Source organism: Sminthopsis crassicaudata, chromosome 4 (genome assembly GCF_048593235.1).
Source record: "Sminthopsis crassicaudata isolate SCR6 chromosome 4, ASM4859323v1, whole genome shotgun sequence".
In the NCBI taxonomy this organism is placed as follows: domain Eukaryota; kingdom Metazoa; phylum Chordata; class Mammalia; order Dasyuromorphia; family Dasyuridae; genus Sminthopsis; species Sminthopsis crassicaudata.
Window position 1 is genome coordinate 337,941,604 of NC_133620.1, and position 19,364 is coordinate 337,960,967.

At 36.9% G+C, this 19,364-nt stretch overlaps 1 protein-coding gene across 1 annotated transcript; it reads right to left on the reverse strand.

Moving 5' to 3' along the window:
* Nucleotides 1-840: 840 nt before the first annotated feature.
* Nucleotides 841-13,306, reverse strand: ST6GALNAC1 (ST6 N-acetylgalactosaminide alpha-2,6-sialyltransferase 1). The gene is made up of 9 exons (XM_074264750.1): nt 13,152-13,306; nt 10,270-10,492; nt 4,537-4,705; nt 4,165-4,339; nt 3,656-3,794; nt 2,586-2,692; nt 1,536-1,589; nt 1,343-1,442; nt 841-1,109 (listed from the first exon to the last, which is right to left on the reverse strand). The coding sequence occupies exons 1-9, from the start codon at nt 13,304-13,306 to the stop codon at nt 918-920; spliced, it is 1,314 nt and encodes a 437-aa protein (XP_074120851.1). The 3' UTR covers nt 841-917.
* Nucleotides 13,307-19,364: the final 6,058 nt, after the last annotated feature.

The following is a 19,364-nucleotide window of genomic DNA, read 5'->3' on the forward strand; positions in this document are numbered from 1 at the left end:
CCTTGGGGAGTTGATGCCATGAAGTCTAAGTATATTGGATTTAAGTGAAGGAGGGCTGTGCAAGGTCACCTGCCTCACTTTCCGCTCCAGAGCCAGCTACATGTTTTGTTCCAGTCCTAGAGTTTTCCATGGTTCTGACTCTAGTTCCAAGGATCCAACACTTCTAAGCACTTAAGGTTAACCCTGGGAGTGTGATTATCTGTGTCATTGTGGTTTAGGCTCTGGAAAGGAAATGATATGTATGTGTGTGTGGGGAAAGATATGTACACAGGGAAGAAAAGAATAGGTGTACTTTCTGGCAGTAAATCTTAGCATTAACTCTTTATTTATAAGGGGAGGGAATAGAGGGAGGGAGGGGATAATTTGGAAAAATGAATACAAGGGATAATATTATAAAAAATTACTCATGCATATATATTGTCAAAAAATCATAAATAAAATTTTTAAAAAAAGAAAAATCAGATCAAAAAAAAAAAGAAAGTAAATAAATAAGAATGCAACCGAACAACAACAAAAAAAAAAAAAAAAGGAAGGAAAATCTATTAGGTTTCTCTTCCATTAAACAGTTTAAGTCTTTCTGTAGCAAGAAGAGCTTCAGAATTGAAAGATGAGACATGGGTTTGAATGTCAGAGAAATATATTATTTGCATCAAGAAAAAAAAAACAAAACTATTTATAACTCTATCTGGGTCAAATCCAGAAACCCCATCAGACCTTCCTATTTTCTTTTCAAAAGATTCATAAAGTTCAATCCTCATGGTCTTGGCCTGAAGTGAGCCCTTACTACTTGGTTAGGGAGGAGGACAGTTAAAATAATTACCAAGGCTTGGAACTTTCCCCTTTTTTTTTTCTTTCACAATATTCCTTCTCTCCTATTGACATTGTGACAAAGCAGACCTGCCACTTATGAACACCTCCTAGTTCTGTTGTGAAATGGCTTTGGGACCTTGGTATAGCTGGATTATACCTTCATTGTGTAGTTGTTTCCACAATCTCTTCTCTAGGATAAAGTCATGGTTGAGGTATAAGAGCATTTTTTTCCATTCTGGGTCATAGTAGTGGTCAGCAAATTGATGAAAATCATTGGTGATGAAGCCATAGGCACTCACCTGTGGAAAAGATGTTGAGGGAAGAAAGGGAGTCCAGATTATGATTCCTTGGATTCTATTTTTATGTCATGGATGGCCTTTGATTTGATCCCTTCCTTCAATTCCCCCTGCCCTGGGTACACTACCCCTGTGCACTGTCACACGCCCCTCCCCTTAGGTGTGAACAAACAGCTGTTCTCATCTGGGAAGGTTTGAAGGGATCTACCTTCCACCACCCCAAATCTTAGCTTTACCCGATCACACAGTTGGATTGCAGTGAGTAGCAGAAAGGCACCATTAGAGGGGCGGTAAAAAGTCCAGTTGATAGTATCTAGGATATCTGACCGCAAAAACCTGTGAACAAAGTCAATCCCAGGCTGTCAGGACAGCCTGATTTCTGATGGGAAGGGACCATGGCCCTGTCCTCCAGTTGCCTTTTTTTCTCACCTGTTCTTCACATATCGAAGCAAGTCTGGGTGTATCAGTAGATACCTGTCCAAAGAAAAAGGATTTATTAAGAAAAAGCATCCCAAGGTTTGAATCAGGTTTGGTCAGGATTAGGCCACTGAAGCTGGAAATAGAGACTAACCACTGAGAAACTAAGAAAGATTCACAAGATCACAGACAGAGTAAGAAGGGATGTTAAGTGTCATCTAACCCAGTTCCCTCATTTTACACAGGAAAAACTGAAATCTAGAAAGTGACAAAAATGTGCTTGCATTTTACTTATAGTTCAATGAGGTTCCCTGGGAGAAATTAGTGTGGGAGAGCTCATGCCATTTCCAGATTGTAAATAATGATAATCATAACTAGTATTTATGTAATGCTTTAAAGTCTTAGAAATATGATGTCCCATTTATTTTTTTCAGTCTTCATAAGAACCCTGCACAGAAAGTAGTATTATTATTCTCATTTTAAGGATGAAGAAACTGAGGTGGGCGGAGATTGTCATCTAGTTGGGTAAAGTGAGGTAATGTGGGCTGGTTCCTCCAAGCAAAACTTTCTCCCAAACAAACTCCCAAACAAGAATTATGAAAGTTAACCAATCTCCTACTTCTCCAACCCCTAGAGAATATTTGCAAGTCAATTCTTCAAAGCTCATAAACACTGATTATTACATTTTCAGTGTGAGCATTTACACTTTAGAAATCAGCAAAGGGGTACAAATCAATTGTCTTATTGTCTGGATTTAAGGAAGTAATGAAGAAAATGTTAACAATGCAGATTAAATCTATTTTTTGTTTTGAGATATTTATTTTTGGTTTTTATTGCTTTGTTGTTTGTTTTAAATAGTATTTTATTTTTCCCAATTACATGTAAAATCATTTTTAAACATTCTTTTTTTAAAATTTTGAATTCCAAATTTTCTTTCTCCCTCTCAGATTAAATTTAAAACTGTTCTGCTTTCATTTTTATCCAGAGAGCCAATTGTTAAACATTTCCCAAAGTCCCACTACTGAAACCCCATGGAAAAAGAGGAGGAGGCAAGGTTCCTACCTTAAAGGTCTTTCCATGACAGCTTTTTTCAAGATCTGGTCACGTAGCATGTACTTCAGCCATTCAAAATCCTTATGCCCTTCAAGGAAGTGCAAATAGTGGATGTCCTAGGGATACAGGTTATAAATGGGGAGTTTCATCCTTAGAAACTAGATGTCAAAGCATTCCATCAGTCAGTCAACAAAAATTTATGGTGTTTACTGTATACCAGACACTGTGCTAAGTTTGGGGACACAAAAGAAAGTTAAAACAGTCCCTGCTATTAGTACTTACATTCTAATAGGAACTACCCAACATTCCTACCCCAATCTTCCCCAGCTCTGGTCTGTTTTTCTGCCTTATCTCATACAGCATAGTAGAAAGAATACTAAATTTGAGTTTTAAGACCTGGGTTCAAATATTGTTCTTTATTATTTGTGTAATATTGGGTATATCTCTTTAACTTCCCAAGGTTTCAGTTTCCTCATCTGTCACATGAGTGGTGGTTCTAGATCTTTCTGTGGTCACTTTTGGTAATCTAAATCTATGACCATCAACTGTGATGGGTTTGGCTTTTTTCAACAATGAGGTGACCCAAGGCAATTCCAATAGACTTGTGATGAAAAGAGCTATCTGCATCCAGGGAGAAATTTATGAAGACTGACTGTGGCTCAAAGCATAGTATTTTCACCTTCTTGTTGTTTGTTTGCTTGTGTTTTTTCCCCTTTTGATTAGATTTTTTTTAAGCAGCATGATAAATATGGAAATATATTTAGAAGAATCGCATATGTTTAAGCTATATTGGATTGCTTACTGTCTTGGGGAAGAGGAGAAGCAGAGGAGAGGGAGAAAACTTTGGAACACAAGGTTTTGCAAAGGTGAATTGTTGAAAACTATCTTTGCATGTGTTTGGAAAAATAAAATAGTATTTAAAAATAAATCTATTATCTCAGCATCTTTTCCATCAGATGTCTGGGGCTCTGAATCAGAAGCAGACTCTTATGAAGCATCAGTATCTGAGACACCAGGACCAGGTCTCACTTCTTTCCCCTTGCCCTTGGAGACCTTGTCTTTTTTTCCACCTGGCTCACCTTTTCCATTGGCATTTGGTGAAAACCCCGTTTCCTCAACAACTTGAGTGATGTGGCCAGACTGAAGAAGGTGAAACCATAGAAAGAAGTCCGGGTACCTACATCCTGCTCATAGCCATTGATCAAAGCCCCATTCACCCTAGAGCAGAGAGACCATTTCAAACTGAGAATGGAGGTAAAGAGAGGAGCAGAGAAAGATCAGGTGGTCTCTGTAAAATGAGGAAGTTAGATGAGGTGAACTCTGAGACCCCTTCTAAATCTCAGATGCTATGCCCCTAGTTGTTGTCTCCATCATCATCATCATCCATTTGGAGTTTTGATGGAATCTCAGAGTCTCTACCTTTTAAGCATCTACTGCTTCAGAAATAGGGCATTACTGTGTGCCCTGGGAAAATATGCCATTGCTTAGAATCTTCTCCCCAAAAGTTTTCAGGATGGATGGAGAAGTAGTGCTTGGAGATTCAGGATTACAATCAGTAGTTTCTAGAGGGAATAAGATGTCTTCTCACCTGAATACATAGTCATGGCTGTCTATCTCCTGGCCCATGCGAGACCTTTTCAGGATGCCTCCATTCCCCACCACAGCACAGCTAACACAATGGGAGCCCCTGGTTTGGGGGTGGGCTGCCAAAAGAATCTGCTGCTGAGAGACAGGTGGGAACTTCTCCAGGATTTCCTGAATGACTAGAAGAGAGAGCTTCTACTCTGGGCCCTTGATGGGACCCAGGAGGCTGTTTCACAAATCTCTGGTAAAGGCACCAGGGAAAGGACACACCTGTTGTCATCTGCCAGTCCCTTACCAAAACAATTACTTCCCTTTCCCCAGCTCTGGTTTTCCCCAGACTTACTACTTCCCCCACCCACTCCTTTTAAGAACTCACTGGAGTAATTAAGGCCCATGAAGCCAAATGGAGGCTTAAAATGTTCCAGCCGATCCCATTCACTGAGGCTGAAATGTTCCCAATCCAGGAAGAGCGTGAGGTTGGGTAGAAAGAGTTCCCGGAGCCAAGAGGACTGAGCAGCTTTGACCTTCACTGAATCAGGACAATTCTGTAGCAGCAGGATTGAATTGGGCATGAAAAGGCATAAGGAGGCAGATAGAGTCAGAATGTCAGGCGGGTGGGGGTCAGGTGGGGAGGGAGGGCAGGAAGAGGGATTTTTGGACTGGAGAAAGGCATTGGTTCCTATTCCCTGCTCTGCCAGGGGCTCAGCTTCCATTTTATTCTCAAGGTCAAGGGCTTATCTTCCTTTTGCAATTTGTATAGGTCCAGGAAAGAATCTAAATTCAATCACACTTTAACCTACCAGGTTTATTTCATCTGTCTCCCCTTCCATAATCTCAGTATTCCAACCAAATTGATCTATCATTCTACAAATGAGATAGTTGATTTTCTATCTTTGTGCCTGTAAATCACTCTTTCTTCTCTGACTTTTAGAATCCCTAGGTTGGTTTTTTTGTTTTGTTTTTTTTCCCAAGAATCAGCTCAAATGTCACCTTCTACAGTAAGGTCCCTATAATTCCCTCTTTCCCCCAAGTAATTAGTATCCCACATGTCATATGTATATGTGTGTGTGTGTGTATGTATGTTATATAATCTATCTACCCATATAAAATTTACTTATCTGTGTATGTGTTGTTCTCTACCAATAAAATGTTCCTTGGGGACAAAATTATTTTGTCTTTGTTCTAGTGTTCCCAGTATCTAACCAAATATCTTCCATTCTATAAGCACTTTATAAATGCTCAGGGAATGAGTAAATGAATTGAACCCACTAAAAATTCTGCTGGCCAATTGTTAGAGAAGAGGCAGCTTTGAGACAGAGATGGGTTAGTGTATTCCTAAAGATAAGTACACATGGGAATAAATCAGCATGGTTCATTGGGTTTTATGTGGCCACATTGTTGGAATGCCAAATGTATGCTTGCCAAAATGACTATTTTATGGAGATTCACACAGAGGAGGTCAGAAAAATCAATACAAGAACACTTCCAAGGTCTCTCTTAAGAACTTTAGAATTGATTGTGCAACTTGGGAGACACTGGTACAAGACCACCCAGCATGGAGTGCCCTCATCAGAAAAGGTACTGTGCTTTATGAGCAAAGCAGAACTGAATTAACTCAGAAGAAACTCCAGGTGTGCAGTTAGAGAATCCACCTCAAATGTTATATGGACCTGTGGCAGAACATTCTGAGTTTGTATTGCTCTGATCAACCACAGTCAGACACACTGTATCTTGACTCTAACATAGTAACATCACTTTGGTCCTTTTCAAGAAGTAAGAACAGCAATTAACTATATGCATGAATAAAAATGCACGAGTGTGGTCATAGATATCAACAGAATTAGAGTGCCAAGACTCAGTATGGGGGAATGGAGTGAAGGGTATAGCGTGTGTTTTAGGTTTATAACTTTGTGAGATGAAGGTTGAGCATTCATTAGGTGCAGCTTGGGGACAAGGTTGAAGTATTTCCCACTGATCACAAAAAGCATATTTCTAATATCCAAAAGCCAGATGTCACATATCCAACACAATTTGTTGAAGCTTTGGGCCTTCCTTGGGATGGGCAAGGTTTAAATCTTGACCATGTCCTTCATTCAGGAAATTAATCTGGGGTTTGGAACAAATACATAATACATGCACACAGAGAGAATAGAAGATAATAGAGAAATATATCAATACATATATAGATAACGATTTCACTATTATTGCATTTTATTTTATGGATTTAAAAATATTTTTCTAAGAAAAGGTTCCCAAGAGAACATTGTACACAACAACAACAAGATTATGTGATGATTAACCGGGATGGATTTGGCTCTTTTCAACAATGAGGCGATTCAAGACAATTCCAAAATAGATGTAATGGAAGTGAATGTCACTTTCCAGAGAGAAAATTATGGAGATTAAATGTGGATCAAAGCATAGTATATTTTCACCTTTTTGTTTTTGTTGTTTGTTTGCTTATGTTTTCTTTCTTTCTCATGTTTTTCTTTTCCAATTTGATCTGATTTTTCTTGCATAGTATGACAAATATGGAAATATGTTTAGAAGAATTGCATATGTTTAACCTATATCAGATTGCTTAGTGTCTAGGAGAGGGAGGGAGAGGGGAAGAAAAGGAGAATAAATTGGAACACAAAGTTTTGCAAAGGTGAATACAGAAAAAAGGTTCCTAGTCTTCAGACTATCAAAAGAATCCAGGACACACACACACAAAAGATTAGGATCCCCTTATCTATCGATAAGACACTGTTTCTTTCTTATGTGGACATTTTAGTTGCAGAAAGGAGGAGGAGAAAGAATATTTGTGTAAGAAAGACTGAGAAAAATCAACTTGTGAAGAAGTAGCCTCTCAAGCTAAAATGTTGAAAAGGGACTTGATCTGTTGTAGCTCCTAGGGAGGATGAAGCAATAACCTTAATCCTAAAGCCATTTAGTCTTTGGAATGTTATAGTTCCTCAGACCTTGCAGGCTATTAGTTTATTTTCTGTAGGTCAATAAAAACAACATTTCTGAGATAATAATGAGGTGCATACCAGCCCATTCCTCAATTTCAGCTCTAAGACCATTCCTCAATTATACTTTTAAACCACAAAATTAGACTATCAGTGACATGAAGCACCAGATCTCTTTTTCCTATATTTTTATCTTCTTGCTCCTGGTTCTTTGCTAACTTCTTTTAGAATTTAGCCCATTTCTATTGGTGTTATAATTATAATAAACCTTGCTCCATGACTTGTAGATGGATCCAAGTCCAAATTCTTCTGGAGATACCTCATGCCACTGGTCTGGAGCCCCAACTTTTTTGGGGTCTCCCCAACAAGATCAAGACTGTTTAAAGACTTGAAAAAGGGGAAGTTAGGTGGCACAATGGATGAGCATCAGCCTTGAAGTCAGGAGGACCTGAATTCAACTCTGACCTCAGACACTTAACACTTCCTAGCTGTGTGACCCTGAGCAAGTCACTTAACCCCAATTGCCTCAGCCAAAAAAAAAAAAAAAAAAAAAAAGGAAGAGACTCTTTCTCAGGTAAATATACTTTTGAGGACTCGTTTGAAGACAGAAGAATGACCCAATGAAGGATGGTTATAGGGCATTGTGGCCAATAGCTCATTTGCATGTGATTTTTAATGGTTAAATTGCACTAGTTCTAAAAGTTACAGGTTGATTTTATAAATTTCAAATGGAAAGCAAGCTGTGCAAAATGAAAAACTTCAATTTAAGTATAGTTATCAGCTAAGTAGTTGGTTGTTCTTGATTCTTACAGAGTTTCAAAATGACATCACTATACTGGGGTCAAGGTATAGTATATCTGACTGGCTGATCAGATCAAGAGCTTGGAATACAAGATAGGATACAAATAGTCCATATAATTATGCATTGGAGTAAGGAAGATACAAGTTCAAATCCTGCCTCAGACACTTACTAGTCATTTAACAAGTATATTCCTCAGCTTCAATTTCCTCATTTACAAAATGGGGATGATAATAATAACACCTATATTGTTGTGAGGATCAAATGAGATAACCTAGATAAAGTACTTTCCAAATTTTTTGGATGTTATATAAATGTCAACAATAGCTAATTTCCCCCCCCCCCATTTTACTAAATGTCTATAAATGATCATTCTATTTGGTGTTGTTTGTTCAGAATGAAAATTTAAGTTAGCTTTTGCAATTTTAAATTGAGGAATTATAAATCAAATCACTGGAGACTATGGAATAGTTATGTAAGGGTTGCTCAAGTCATGTAAGTAAGTTGTTGAGTATCTCATTATAAATTAAAGGTGGGTTGTTGCTTGTAAAAAGGCACTGATTTGGAAAAGGGAAAGAAAGAGAGATTCACACACACATACAGACACACAGAAAGAGACAGAGACAGAGACACACACAGAGAAAAAGAAAGAGACAGAGAGAGAGAGAGCTAAAGAGACACAGACAGAAAAAGGCAGACAGAGAGAGGAGGAGGAGAGTCAGAGGAGGAAAAGAAAGAGATGGAGAGGAGGATGAAGGGACTGAGTATAGCAAAAATAATTTGCAGAAGGCAATGACAGAAGATACTTGCAGAAGACAGAATACAGCAAGAAATAAGGGCTACAAAAGTATTTCAAAGAGAAGCATTTTCCTTAAAGAACTGCTAATTTCTTAGATCTGCCTATAGTAGATAGCTTCCCCCCACCCCTTGTTTCTCCTTCTAAAATGAGAGGTCAATAGAAAGCAATTTAATTAATATCTGATTCTGCAGCTTTTAAAGATTTACTGGAAGAGATCTCAGTTTGCCTGAAGCAATGCCCTTTCAAGATCTTCAACAAATCGCAGCAGCCAACTTCAGTAGCAATAACAACAATGTAGTTCTATGAAGAAGTATCTAGTCTTTTTGTTCCCCAGAGCCTTCCACAGCCAAAAAAATAAAGGGGGCTGACTTCTTGGGGGGGCTTGTGTTGCTTTCTATTGCCCTCTGCTTTGAGAGGGAGAAACAAGGGGGGAAAGAAACATCTGCCAAAGACAGCTCTGAGGAGCATAGCAATTATTTAGTTTAAAGGAACTCCTTGTCTCTGAAATACTTTTTCAGCACCCTGCCAAAGGTGATTGTGTTCTAAAAGAGAATAACTGCGTCAACAGCCTGGGATTAGTAAGGAAGCAGTTTTGTTAATAGGAAAGCTATGAGGATCATAAAAGAAGGGAGGAGAAAATAAATTTTTGTCCAGCAAGTGATGTATTCTCTTAAAAAAAAAAACTAAGGAAACCAAGGTTTGCTGCTCAGACTCATGAGTTGCCCCAAATATATTGGTTGCCCCTCTCATACTCATCCCTACTAAGTTTATGTAAATGTGTGTCTACTCTCCTACCTATTTATCATGTACACTGATGGGAGAGTGTGATCCAGGTTTTTGGGAAATTTTTTTTTCTTATTCCCACTATTTTCTATTGATTAAATGTTATGTTAATTACTATTACCTTATATTGAGTAAATATTAATAATTATTCCTCTTTGTCTTCTACTGAATAAATTTTATGATTATTATTTCATTTGTATTATTTAATAAATTGGAAGAGTTGAAGAATTAAAGGTGTTATAGTGACTGATTTCATGCAAAAGAGAAGTAGGAACTCAGGAGTTATAGTGATGAATAGTAGAAAAGTCTGTCCACCACTACACACACCAATGTTATATTTAGAATCCTGATAGAAGGATATTCTCCATGGACATATGTTTTGTGTAATTGCACATGTTTAATCAATATCAAATTGCTTCTCTTCTCAATGAGAAAAGGGACTAAGGAAAAGGAGAGAGGGAGAGAAAATGAAAATTTGAAAAAAAAAACAAATGTTAACAATTGTTTTAACATGTAATTGGGGAACAAATAAAATATTATTTAAATATATTTTTTAAACAAAAGGATGTTCTTAAGGATGGGCCAGGAACTATATGTAGCTATCTATATCATCACAAGGGAAAGAAAAACAGATAAAGGCAGAAGGAACAAAGACTAGAGATACACTCAAACAATGGCAGACCAAAAAAATTAAAAAACATCCTGGGCTGGAGTGAGGAAAATAAAAACATAAACAAGTATGTGAAGATTTCAGAAGCTGTTGGGGAGACTCACCGTTTGTAGGCTTCCTTCTTCCAATCTATATTCATCCTCAAATTTCCAGCGGGGTTCTACTGGGAAGTATTCCACTCTTAGCCTCTTCTTGCTCATGGAGTTGGGACTCTGAAAGGAGGCAGCTAGGCTGGTGATCTGAGCATTCTTGCTGGTTGGCAGAGGTGTTGTAATTGTCAGTGTCTTCTTCTCCTGGACTTCTGTTCTGTGTTTTCCCTCTTCCTGACTAAGGAGTCAAACAAGCATTTATTAAACACTTTCATGTGTCAGGTACCATGCTAAACACTGGGAATACAAAGAAAGTTTGTATAGCCTGGGCATAGTTCCTGGCCTCAGAGCATACATTCTAATAGGGGAACCACTTGGAAATAACTAGGTACAAATGAGATACATGGAAACATGGAAGGTAATATGGGAGGGGAAGCTGGAGGAATGCAGTAAGACTGCCTGAAAAAGGTAGGATTTCAACCTGTAATTCTCCCCTTTTCTTGACTTGGCCATTCCCACCAGGGTAGTACAATGGATTGAGCTCTGAGCCTAGTCAGGAAGATGGAAGGCTTGAATTCAAATTCAGCCTCAGATACTTAGCAACAATGTGACACTAAATAAGTCTATCTATTCTACCTATTTCTATCTACTTCAGTTTCCTCAACTGCAAAATAGGCATAATAATGCCACCAAGAGTGTTGTGAGGATATATTTGTGGCATGGTGTTTGGCACATAAAGGTGCTTAATAATTTTTTTTTCCTTCCTTTCCCTTCCCTTCCCTTTCCTTTTCCCTTTTTTCTTCTCTTGCCTTCCCTTGCCTTCCTTTGCCTTTCTTTTCCTGGCTCAAAGAACTTGGCCTTCATTGGGAATGCTGACAGCCTCTCTTTAGGGTCCACTTTCACATGTTGATAGAAAACATCTTTTGTACAATTTCAAGCATTTTCAAGCAATTTCAAGATTTTAGGTTAAAGCATCTAGGAAGAAATATAAATTGCCCTTATGCTTGTACCTGAATCAAATTTCAAACCTGGCACAATAAGAGAGTTACCATACACATTATCAAAGGTATTGAAGAAATTAAATTGATTTGGTATCATTTTATAATTGATTTTTATTATTTTATAACTGATTCTGTTCTATGTTAGCTATCCAAGATAATTCTAAAGGTCTTATGCTGAAAAATGCTATCCATCTCCAGAGAAGGAACTAATGGAGTCTGAATACAGATTGAAGCAGACTATTTTTCAATCTTTTTATTTTGTGTGTGTGTGTGTGTGTGTGTGTGTGTGTGTGTGTGTGTGTTTGGCCTTTGTTTTCTTTTATAACATGATTAATATGGAAATATACTTTGCATAATTGCACATGTGTATTGTGCATTACTTCAAATTGCTTACTGGGGATTAAGGAAAAAAGAGGATTTGGAAAGCAAAATTTTTTTTTAAAATGTTAAAAATTGTTTTTATATACAATTGGGAAAAATAAAATATTATTTAAAATATCTGCAATTGATCCTATTCTGTATTTCTACCCCATTTTTATGATTACTAAAGCCACATTTCTTTGTCTAACCTAAGTTTACAAGTTCAGTTCTTCTGTTATCTCTGAGGGATTGCAAGTGGGTGCCAGGAAATCTGATACCTGTTATCTTTACACCATTAATCTATCATTCAATGATGTCTGGTTTGTTAAATAAATAAATCTGGTCCATTATCTCTAATCTTGCAGGTGAACTCAAAAAATGAACATTTCTTAATCACAGGCAGGAAAGAGGGAGTTGCTAGCCTCTCATTCCCAACCCTATGATGCTGCCAGTCCTGAAATCAACTGAATCATTTTCCTCACCTACCCAGCTCTGTTCTTTGTTCTTTGCTTATGAAAAAGGGTTGTAGGGGGCAGCTAAGTGGTGCAGTGGATAGAGCACCAGCCTTGAATTCAGGAGGACCTGAGTTCAAATGTGGTCTCAGACACTTAACACTTCCTAGCTGTGTGACCCTGGGCAAGTCACTTAACCCCAGCCTCAGAGGGAAAAAAAAGAGTTGTACCACAAAATAACTGTTTAGACATGTATACAGATATTGTATTTAACTTATACTTTAGCATATCTAACATGTATTGGTCAACCTGCCATCTGGGGGAGGGGGTGGGGAGAATTATCAATGCTGGAAAATTACCAAAGCATATATCTGGTAAATAAAAAACTATAATAATAATAATAATAAAACTAGAAAAAAAAAAGAAAAAGGGCTGTACCTTCTCCTCTTGGTCACTAGTCTGAGGTAGCCATTTGGTCTACTTTATTAACAGTCTACTAATAAACTGTTAAAACCTGGAATTCTGTGCCTCAATTTACTTTTATTAAATTCTATCATGACAGTATGTTTTATCAAAGGATTTTAGCATTCTAATCCAAACTCTCATCCATTTTCTACATAGTTGTTGACCTACTGAGGTTTCAGATAGCATGGTTTGTCTCAATGGGTCTTTCCTCTTTATTATCATTGTTTTATTTATTATTCATTCTGTTTCTCTAGGAGGCCAATATGCACACCTTCCAGGCACTGCATAGGCAGATTTACCTTGAAATTCTTTCCCATATACTCAGAAGAAAAGTTTTTATCTGTGCCCTCTGTTTCCTAAAATCTTTCTAGGCTCTCCCTCCCTAATAGGACATGAGTAACTCAAAGGCAAGGATGGTTGTCTTTATTTTTGTCCCTAGTTACTTGGGCTTTTTTCTTATTTCTTGTTCAGGCCTCTCCAAGAAAATCTTTGATATCCATGACTGCTTAGATGCTCATATAAACCAAGGGAAATCCCCAGGTATTTGCCAACCCTTATTTTTAGAAGCCACACAGCTTTGCTTATCTCTTTGGAAAGAAGAAAAAAAATTGACTCTTACCTGGAAGGGAGATATTTAGGTCCCCTGATATAGGAAGAAAGGGAGAAGAGAAGCAAGAAGACTGCCATATATAAGGTACACAGGAAGGCCCACCATATCCAACCCAGTATCCACTGACAAGACCTTACATTGGTCTCCTGGGCTGTAGCTGACATCTCTGAGTATCAAGAGTGTAGTGAACAGGATTGTTCAGTCATACCTATTTGCCTGTGCAGTCATGGGTGCTGCTCTCTGTTTATGCCCAAGAACAGATCATGTTTTTGGCATAATAAATACCTATTTACAAACACCATATTTATGGAGTTCTTTCAGAGGAGAAGAGAAAGCAAAAGACTGAAAAGAAAAAAAGCAAGTTCCTGAATTTATAGGCATATCGTTATTTTTTAATTCTTTGATACCACAAAAAGAGTTCCTATAAGTATGTTTGTATATGTGAGTCCTTTTCCTCTTTTTTGCAGATACTGAATGGTTTCTTTTTAAGAGGGGAATAAGCAAATTCATGCAGTTGGGTGCCACATTCCTGGATTTTTCTCTCAATAATATAGGACAATTATGTCTCATCTCTATCTTTACTAATACAGTTTAGGTGAAAGGAGGGAGCATTTGAAAGGACTTCCAATATTAGGTTTTAATTTCTTTTCTCAACCAGAGCTGTAATTCCCCCAGAGCAGGTATTAAAACCATACTTAAAAGCACTCCATCCGTTAAAGAAGGAACAGAGTGAGACAGGGAAAGAATTCGCCCCAGCTTGCCAACCTGATAAGTTTCTATTTTAAGTGATTAGTTTTGCCAACTGGGAGCTTTGTTATTTCTATGCTTCCAGAGGAATTGCTAAAGTGCTGCAGTACTATCATTATTTTCTAAATCTTGAGTTCTAGGACAAAAATCCCTATTGGCCCCACCTTCTGAGTTATGGCTCTGCCCTTGACAGTTATTATTCAACTCCAAGATTATGCTAGTCATACCCTATGACGCTGCCCTTAGGTGCATATACCAACAAAACTCTTGTGATTTCTGACTCTGAATTTCTGCTTATTTTTTTCTCATACTTCCTGTTATCTGGTCTAGGTTAGCAACTCATCTGACTACATCAAATTCTGTCCCCCTTACTCTGTAAACTCTAGTGACTTCCTATTGCCTCTGGATCAAGTAAAAATGCTCTATTTGGCATCCAGGACCCTTCATAACTTATCCTATTCCGACCTTTCCAGTCTTCTTACACTTCATTCCCTGCCAGATACTTCTATCCAGTAACACTGACCTCCTGACTGTTCCAGAAACAAGACATTTCATTTCTCCATTCTTGGCATTTTCTTTGGCTGTTCCCCATGACTGAAATATTTTCCTTCCTGTGCTTTGCCTATTGACCTCCCTAGCTTCTTTTAAGCGCTTTTACTGCAAGTCTTCCCTAACCTCTCTTAATTCTAATGCCTTCCAGGAGCAGCTAGATGTCACAGTGGATAGAGCAGTATCCCTAAAGTCAGGACTTTAGTTCAAAGCTAGCCATAGATACTTAATGCTTCCTAGCTGTGTGACCCTGGACAAGTAACTTAACTCTAATTATCTCACACATCAAAAATATAACAAACAACAATAACAATTCTAGTAGTGCCTTTCTTCTGTTAACTACTTCTGATTTATCCTGTTGGCAGCTGGGGAGCTCTTTGATCCTAGAGTCAAGGAGACTTAAGTTCAAATGTGACCAGTATCATCCTGGGCACGTCAAGTAACATCTGTTTGCCTTCATCCATTGGAGAAGGAAATGACAAACCATCCCACTATCTCTGCAAGAAAACTCCAAGTAGAGCCAAAAAGATTCAGACAATAAAATTAAATTTAAAACCCCCCAATTTTTAAATATAAAAATAAACTTTAAACCATCACACAAAAACATATGGCAGAACACAAAAAGAAAGTTGTATATGAAACTATTAATCTCCATTTTATAAAAGTATACAATAAATTGCTTTTAAAAATAATTCTGAACAGGTTAATTTCAGAAAAGCTTGGAAAAACTTGCATGAAATGATGCTGAGTAAACTGAGTGAACCAAGAGTACATTGTACATAGTAACACCAAGATTATGTGATAATCAACTGTGAAGGACTTGGCTCTTCTCAACAATGAAGTGATTCAAGGCAATTCTAATAGACTTGTAATGGAAAATGCCACCTGAATTCAGAGAGAGGATTATGGAGACTGAACGTGCTCAAAGTATACTATTTTTCATCTTTTTTCTGTTTACTTTTTCTTTCTTGTGGTTTTTCCCTTTTATTTTGCTTTTTGTTTCACAAAATAACTAATGTGAAAATACGTTTAAAATTATTGTTCATGTATAACATCAGATTTCTTGCTATCTTGGGAAGGGCAGGTATTAGGGAGGGAGGGAGAAAAAAATTTGTAACTCAAAATCTTACAAAAAATGAATGACGAAAATTATTTTTATATGTAATTGGAAAAATAAAAAACTATTGAATACAAAAAATAAAAATAACTAATTCCACATATTACTCTAAAAATTGTCCAGTTTTTCTGTGCTTACTTTTGAAATTTCTTCAGTTCCCTTCAGTGCATTTAAAAAATACATTTCAATGACCCTTTTGGGGGGAAGGGGACATAATTATGGTGTCTACCTCTTCCCTTAAATAAAAATTGAGACAAAGAAAGGAAGCAACATAAACAAAAGCCTTGTAACAAATAAGCATAGTTAAACAAAATAAATCCATACCGTGGCCATTTCCAAAATATGTACTTCTTTCTATACCTTGAGTTCCTTATACATTCTATTGGGAGATGAGAAACATACTTCATTATAAATCCTCAGGATGATGAGGTAATAGGGAACCTCAAAATGATGAGGTAACTTGAACCAAATCATGAGGTAAATACCTAATAATGAGGTATATACCTCAATAGGATTAAGTGAGGTCTAGTGGCAAGATTCGGGGTACAGGGAGTCACATGGAGCTCCCCTGCAACCCCCTTAGGATTCGGCGCAAGGATACAAAGTTAAATCAGGTCTAGTGGCAGCGAGAGTCCCCTGTAAATGAATTTACAGGCCGAAAACCTAGATGGGTAAAAGATGTTTATTGCCAGGTTTGGAACCAAGGTTAAGGTCTGGTTAGTAAAAGCCATTAGATACATATACGCCGAAGGCGGCAGGGACAGAGAATCTCTGATGCAAGCATCTTAGCTGGCATCTTTCAAATCTCTGAACCAAAGATGATTCTAGCTTTGCTCTTTTTATCTGCTTGAAGAAGTAATGGGCGGAGCTCAGGTTAATTCCTTGAAGGCCAGATTTTTGGTGGGCTTTATCCAAGCCAGCTCAGATCCGGTACGGGGGCTGGGTACAGCCCAAACTGGATCAGATACAGATCTTTTTCCTTAGGAATATCTTGTCCCAAAGGTAGATCAGACAAGGAATCTTAAAGGGGCTATGCCCGCTACAAGGAGACATGGTTAATCGCTGTAACGATCAGTGCTCTGAAGCATTTCAAAATTGTTTTTCAAAATGTCCTTTAAACACTTAGGAGAAAAAAAACAAGAACAAAATTCATCTGGAAAAAGAATATCCATGGAATTGATGTAAAAACAAAAAAACACAAAACACAAAACAAAGTAGCCTAGCAATACCAGACCTAAAAGTATATTATAAAGCATTAAAAACATATGGTACTGGTTAAGAAAGAGAGTAGTGGGTCAGTAGGATAGGTTAGATACACATGACACAATAATCAATGACAATAGAAAGCTAGTGTTTGATAAACCACAAAATTCTAGCTTCTGGGAAAAGAAGTCATTATTTCACAAAAATTGCTGGAAAAACTAGAAAATAATATGTCAGAAATCCAGCATAGACTTAAATCATATACCCATATCAAAAATGGGTACATGATTTGGGCATAAAAGGTGATATCACAAGCAAATCAGCAGAGCAAGCCATAATTTACCTATCAGATCTTTGGAAAAGGGAGGAATTTATGGCCAAAGAAGAACTAGAGAACATTATGAAATGCAAAATGAACAACTTTGATTACATTAAATTAAAAAGGATTTTCACAAACAAAACCAACACAAAGATTTAGATTAAAAGAAAAGAACAAATCTGGGGAAAATTTTCTACAAATCCATTTCTAAAATATATAAAGAATTGTATAAAATTTATAAGAATACAAGTCATTCCCCATCTGATAAATGGTCAAAGGATATGAACAATTTTCAGATGAAGAAATTATAAAAAGGTCTGGAAATATTTACACAAACTGATGCTGAGCAAAACAAGTAGAACCAGTAATACATTGTACACAATAACATCAAGAATGTGTGATGATCAAGTATGAAAAACTTGATTCTTCACAGCGGTTCAGTAATCTAATGTACATGTATAACCAGAAAAAGATTTTTTAAATGTTGCTGATGCCGTATAAAGTGTTCTCCAGAATGGGATTTGGAACCATATCTGTCCTACTTCAAGGACGAAGCTTCTTCTTTTTTTTTTTTTTAGCTTAATTTTCTTTTTTTTTTTTTTATTTATAGCTTTTTATTTACAAGATATATGCATAGGTAATTTTTCAGCATTGACAATTGCAAAACCTTTTGTTCCAATTTTTCCCTTCCTTTCCCTCCTCCCCTCACCCAGATGGCAGGTAGACCAATACATGTTACATATGTTAAAGTATATGTTAAATAAAATATATGTATACACAAAGGACAAAGCTTCTTAAACTATGAGTTGCACCCTATGTAGGGTCACATAACTAAATGTGGGGCTTTATAAAGTTTGGCAACAGTAAAAGCTATCAGGTATCTGCCAAGATTTAATTCTTGATAAAAACAAGCACATCTATCTCATTAGTACGCAAATTTGCTTTTGTCTTTAATAAATGGTAAAATTATAGATATATGAAAAAAATTGTTTTAAAATAAATTCTTTTATGATTTATTAACAGTTTTAAAAAAAGTATTCTACTGATTCAATTTACCTCAATCTGGATCAGTCTATACTAACCAAGATTCTCTGAAATAACCATTTGTTTTCATTTTTTATAATATAAGATTTTGGGTCAAAGCCAATCTCAGATACCTATTGGTTAAAATCAGGATTACAATGGCACCTACTTTCCCAGGGTCATTATGAGGACAAAATGAGACAATATTTGCAGTGGCCTTTTAGAAACCTTAAAGTGCTGCATGAATGCCGGCTATTAGTTTTATTATTTAGTGATCATTGGATTCAACTGAAGTTGCTTTCCATGGCTATGGAGAGCACCATCATGGCCATGTTTTACCATAGGGGTAGGTGGTAGCTTCCAGGATTGCCTTGAGAAAATCATTTATCATATGGCACAGACTTCCAGGTCATTTTCCAACTAATGGGCACTTCTTAGATTCTAGATTCGTTACTTCCTTCACCAACCTCTTATAATCCCTATCTTCTAGATCAGGAGCTATGTTTTCTTAAAGGCCATCCCCTCCCTATGTGGCACAGTGGGTAGAATGCTGGTCATGGAGTCAGGAAGACTTATCTGTGTGAGTTCACATCTAACCTCAGATACTTATTAGCTGTGTGATCCTGGGCAAAGTCATTTAACCTGTTTGCCTCAGTTTCCTTCTCTGTAAAATGATCTGGCAAAGGAAATGGCAAACCATTCCAGTGTCTTTGCCAAAAAAAATCCTGAATAGGATCACAGAGAGTCAGATAGGACTGAACAACAACATTCCCTTCTTAACCTCTCCTTTCTCTCCACTTCCCATCATTGCTTGTTTCCCAATTGAGTGGGAAGGGAACTTCTCTCTCTTTAGCTGCCATCAATTTTGGTTTCTTTCAATGGAATAACTCTTGTAGTATTAGTTGTAGTAGTGTATATATATATATATATATATATATATATATATATATATATATATATATATATATATATATATAATATATATATATATAATAGTATATACATATATTATATAATATACATTATAATTATAATAACAATATTATATTTATATAATATATGTAATAGTAATTATTATAATGATATATATATATATATATTACTGTATGATGCTACTCATTATTCCCAGACATTTGAGTTGTAAGTTGGCTAAGCCCAAATTTGCTTCTCTGATCACCATTCTCTCTATCCTTATACCCATCCACGTCAGTACCATATCCTTTCCCCCTCCCATTCTTTCCTATCCTTTATTGTGCTCTCTGGA

What these genes read in the sequence shown, in the direction of transcription:
- ST6GALNAC1 (XM_074264750.1), bottom strand. Translation starts at nt 13,306, where the DNA reads ATGTCAGCTACAGCCCAGGAGACCAATGTAAGGTCTTGTCAGTGGATA. An exon ending in CATGGGCCTTAATTACTCCA is followed by an intron (nt 4,340 to 4,536) that starts GTGAGTTCTTAA and finishes TCTCTCTTCTAG; the next exon opens with TCATTCAGGAAATCCTGGAG. An exon ending in CAATCCAACTGTGTGATCGG is followed by an intron (nt 1,110 to 1,342) that starts GTAAAGCTAAGA and finishes TCTTTTCCACAG; the next exon opens with GTGAGTGCCTATGGCTTCAT.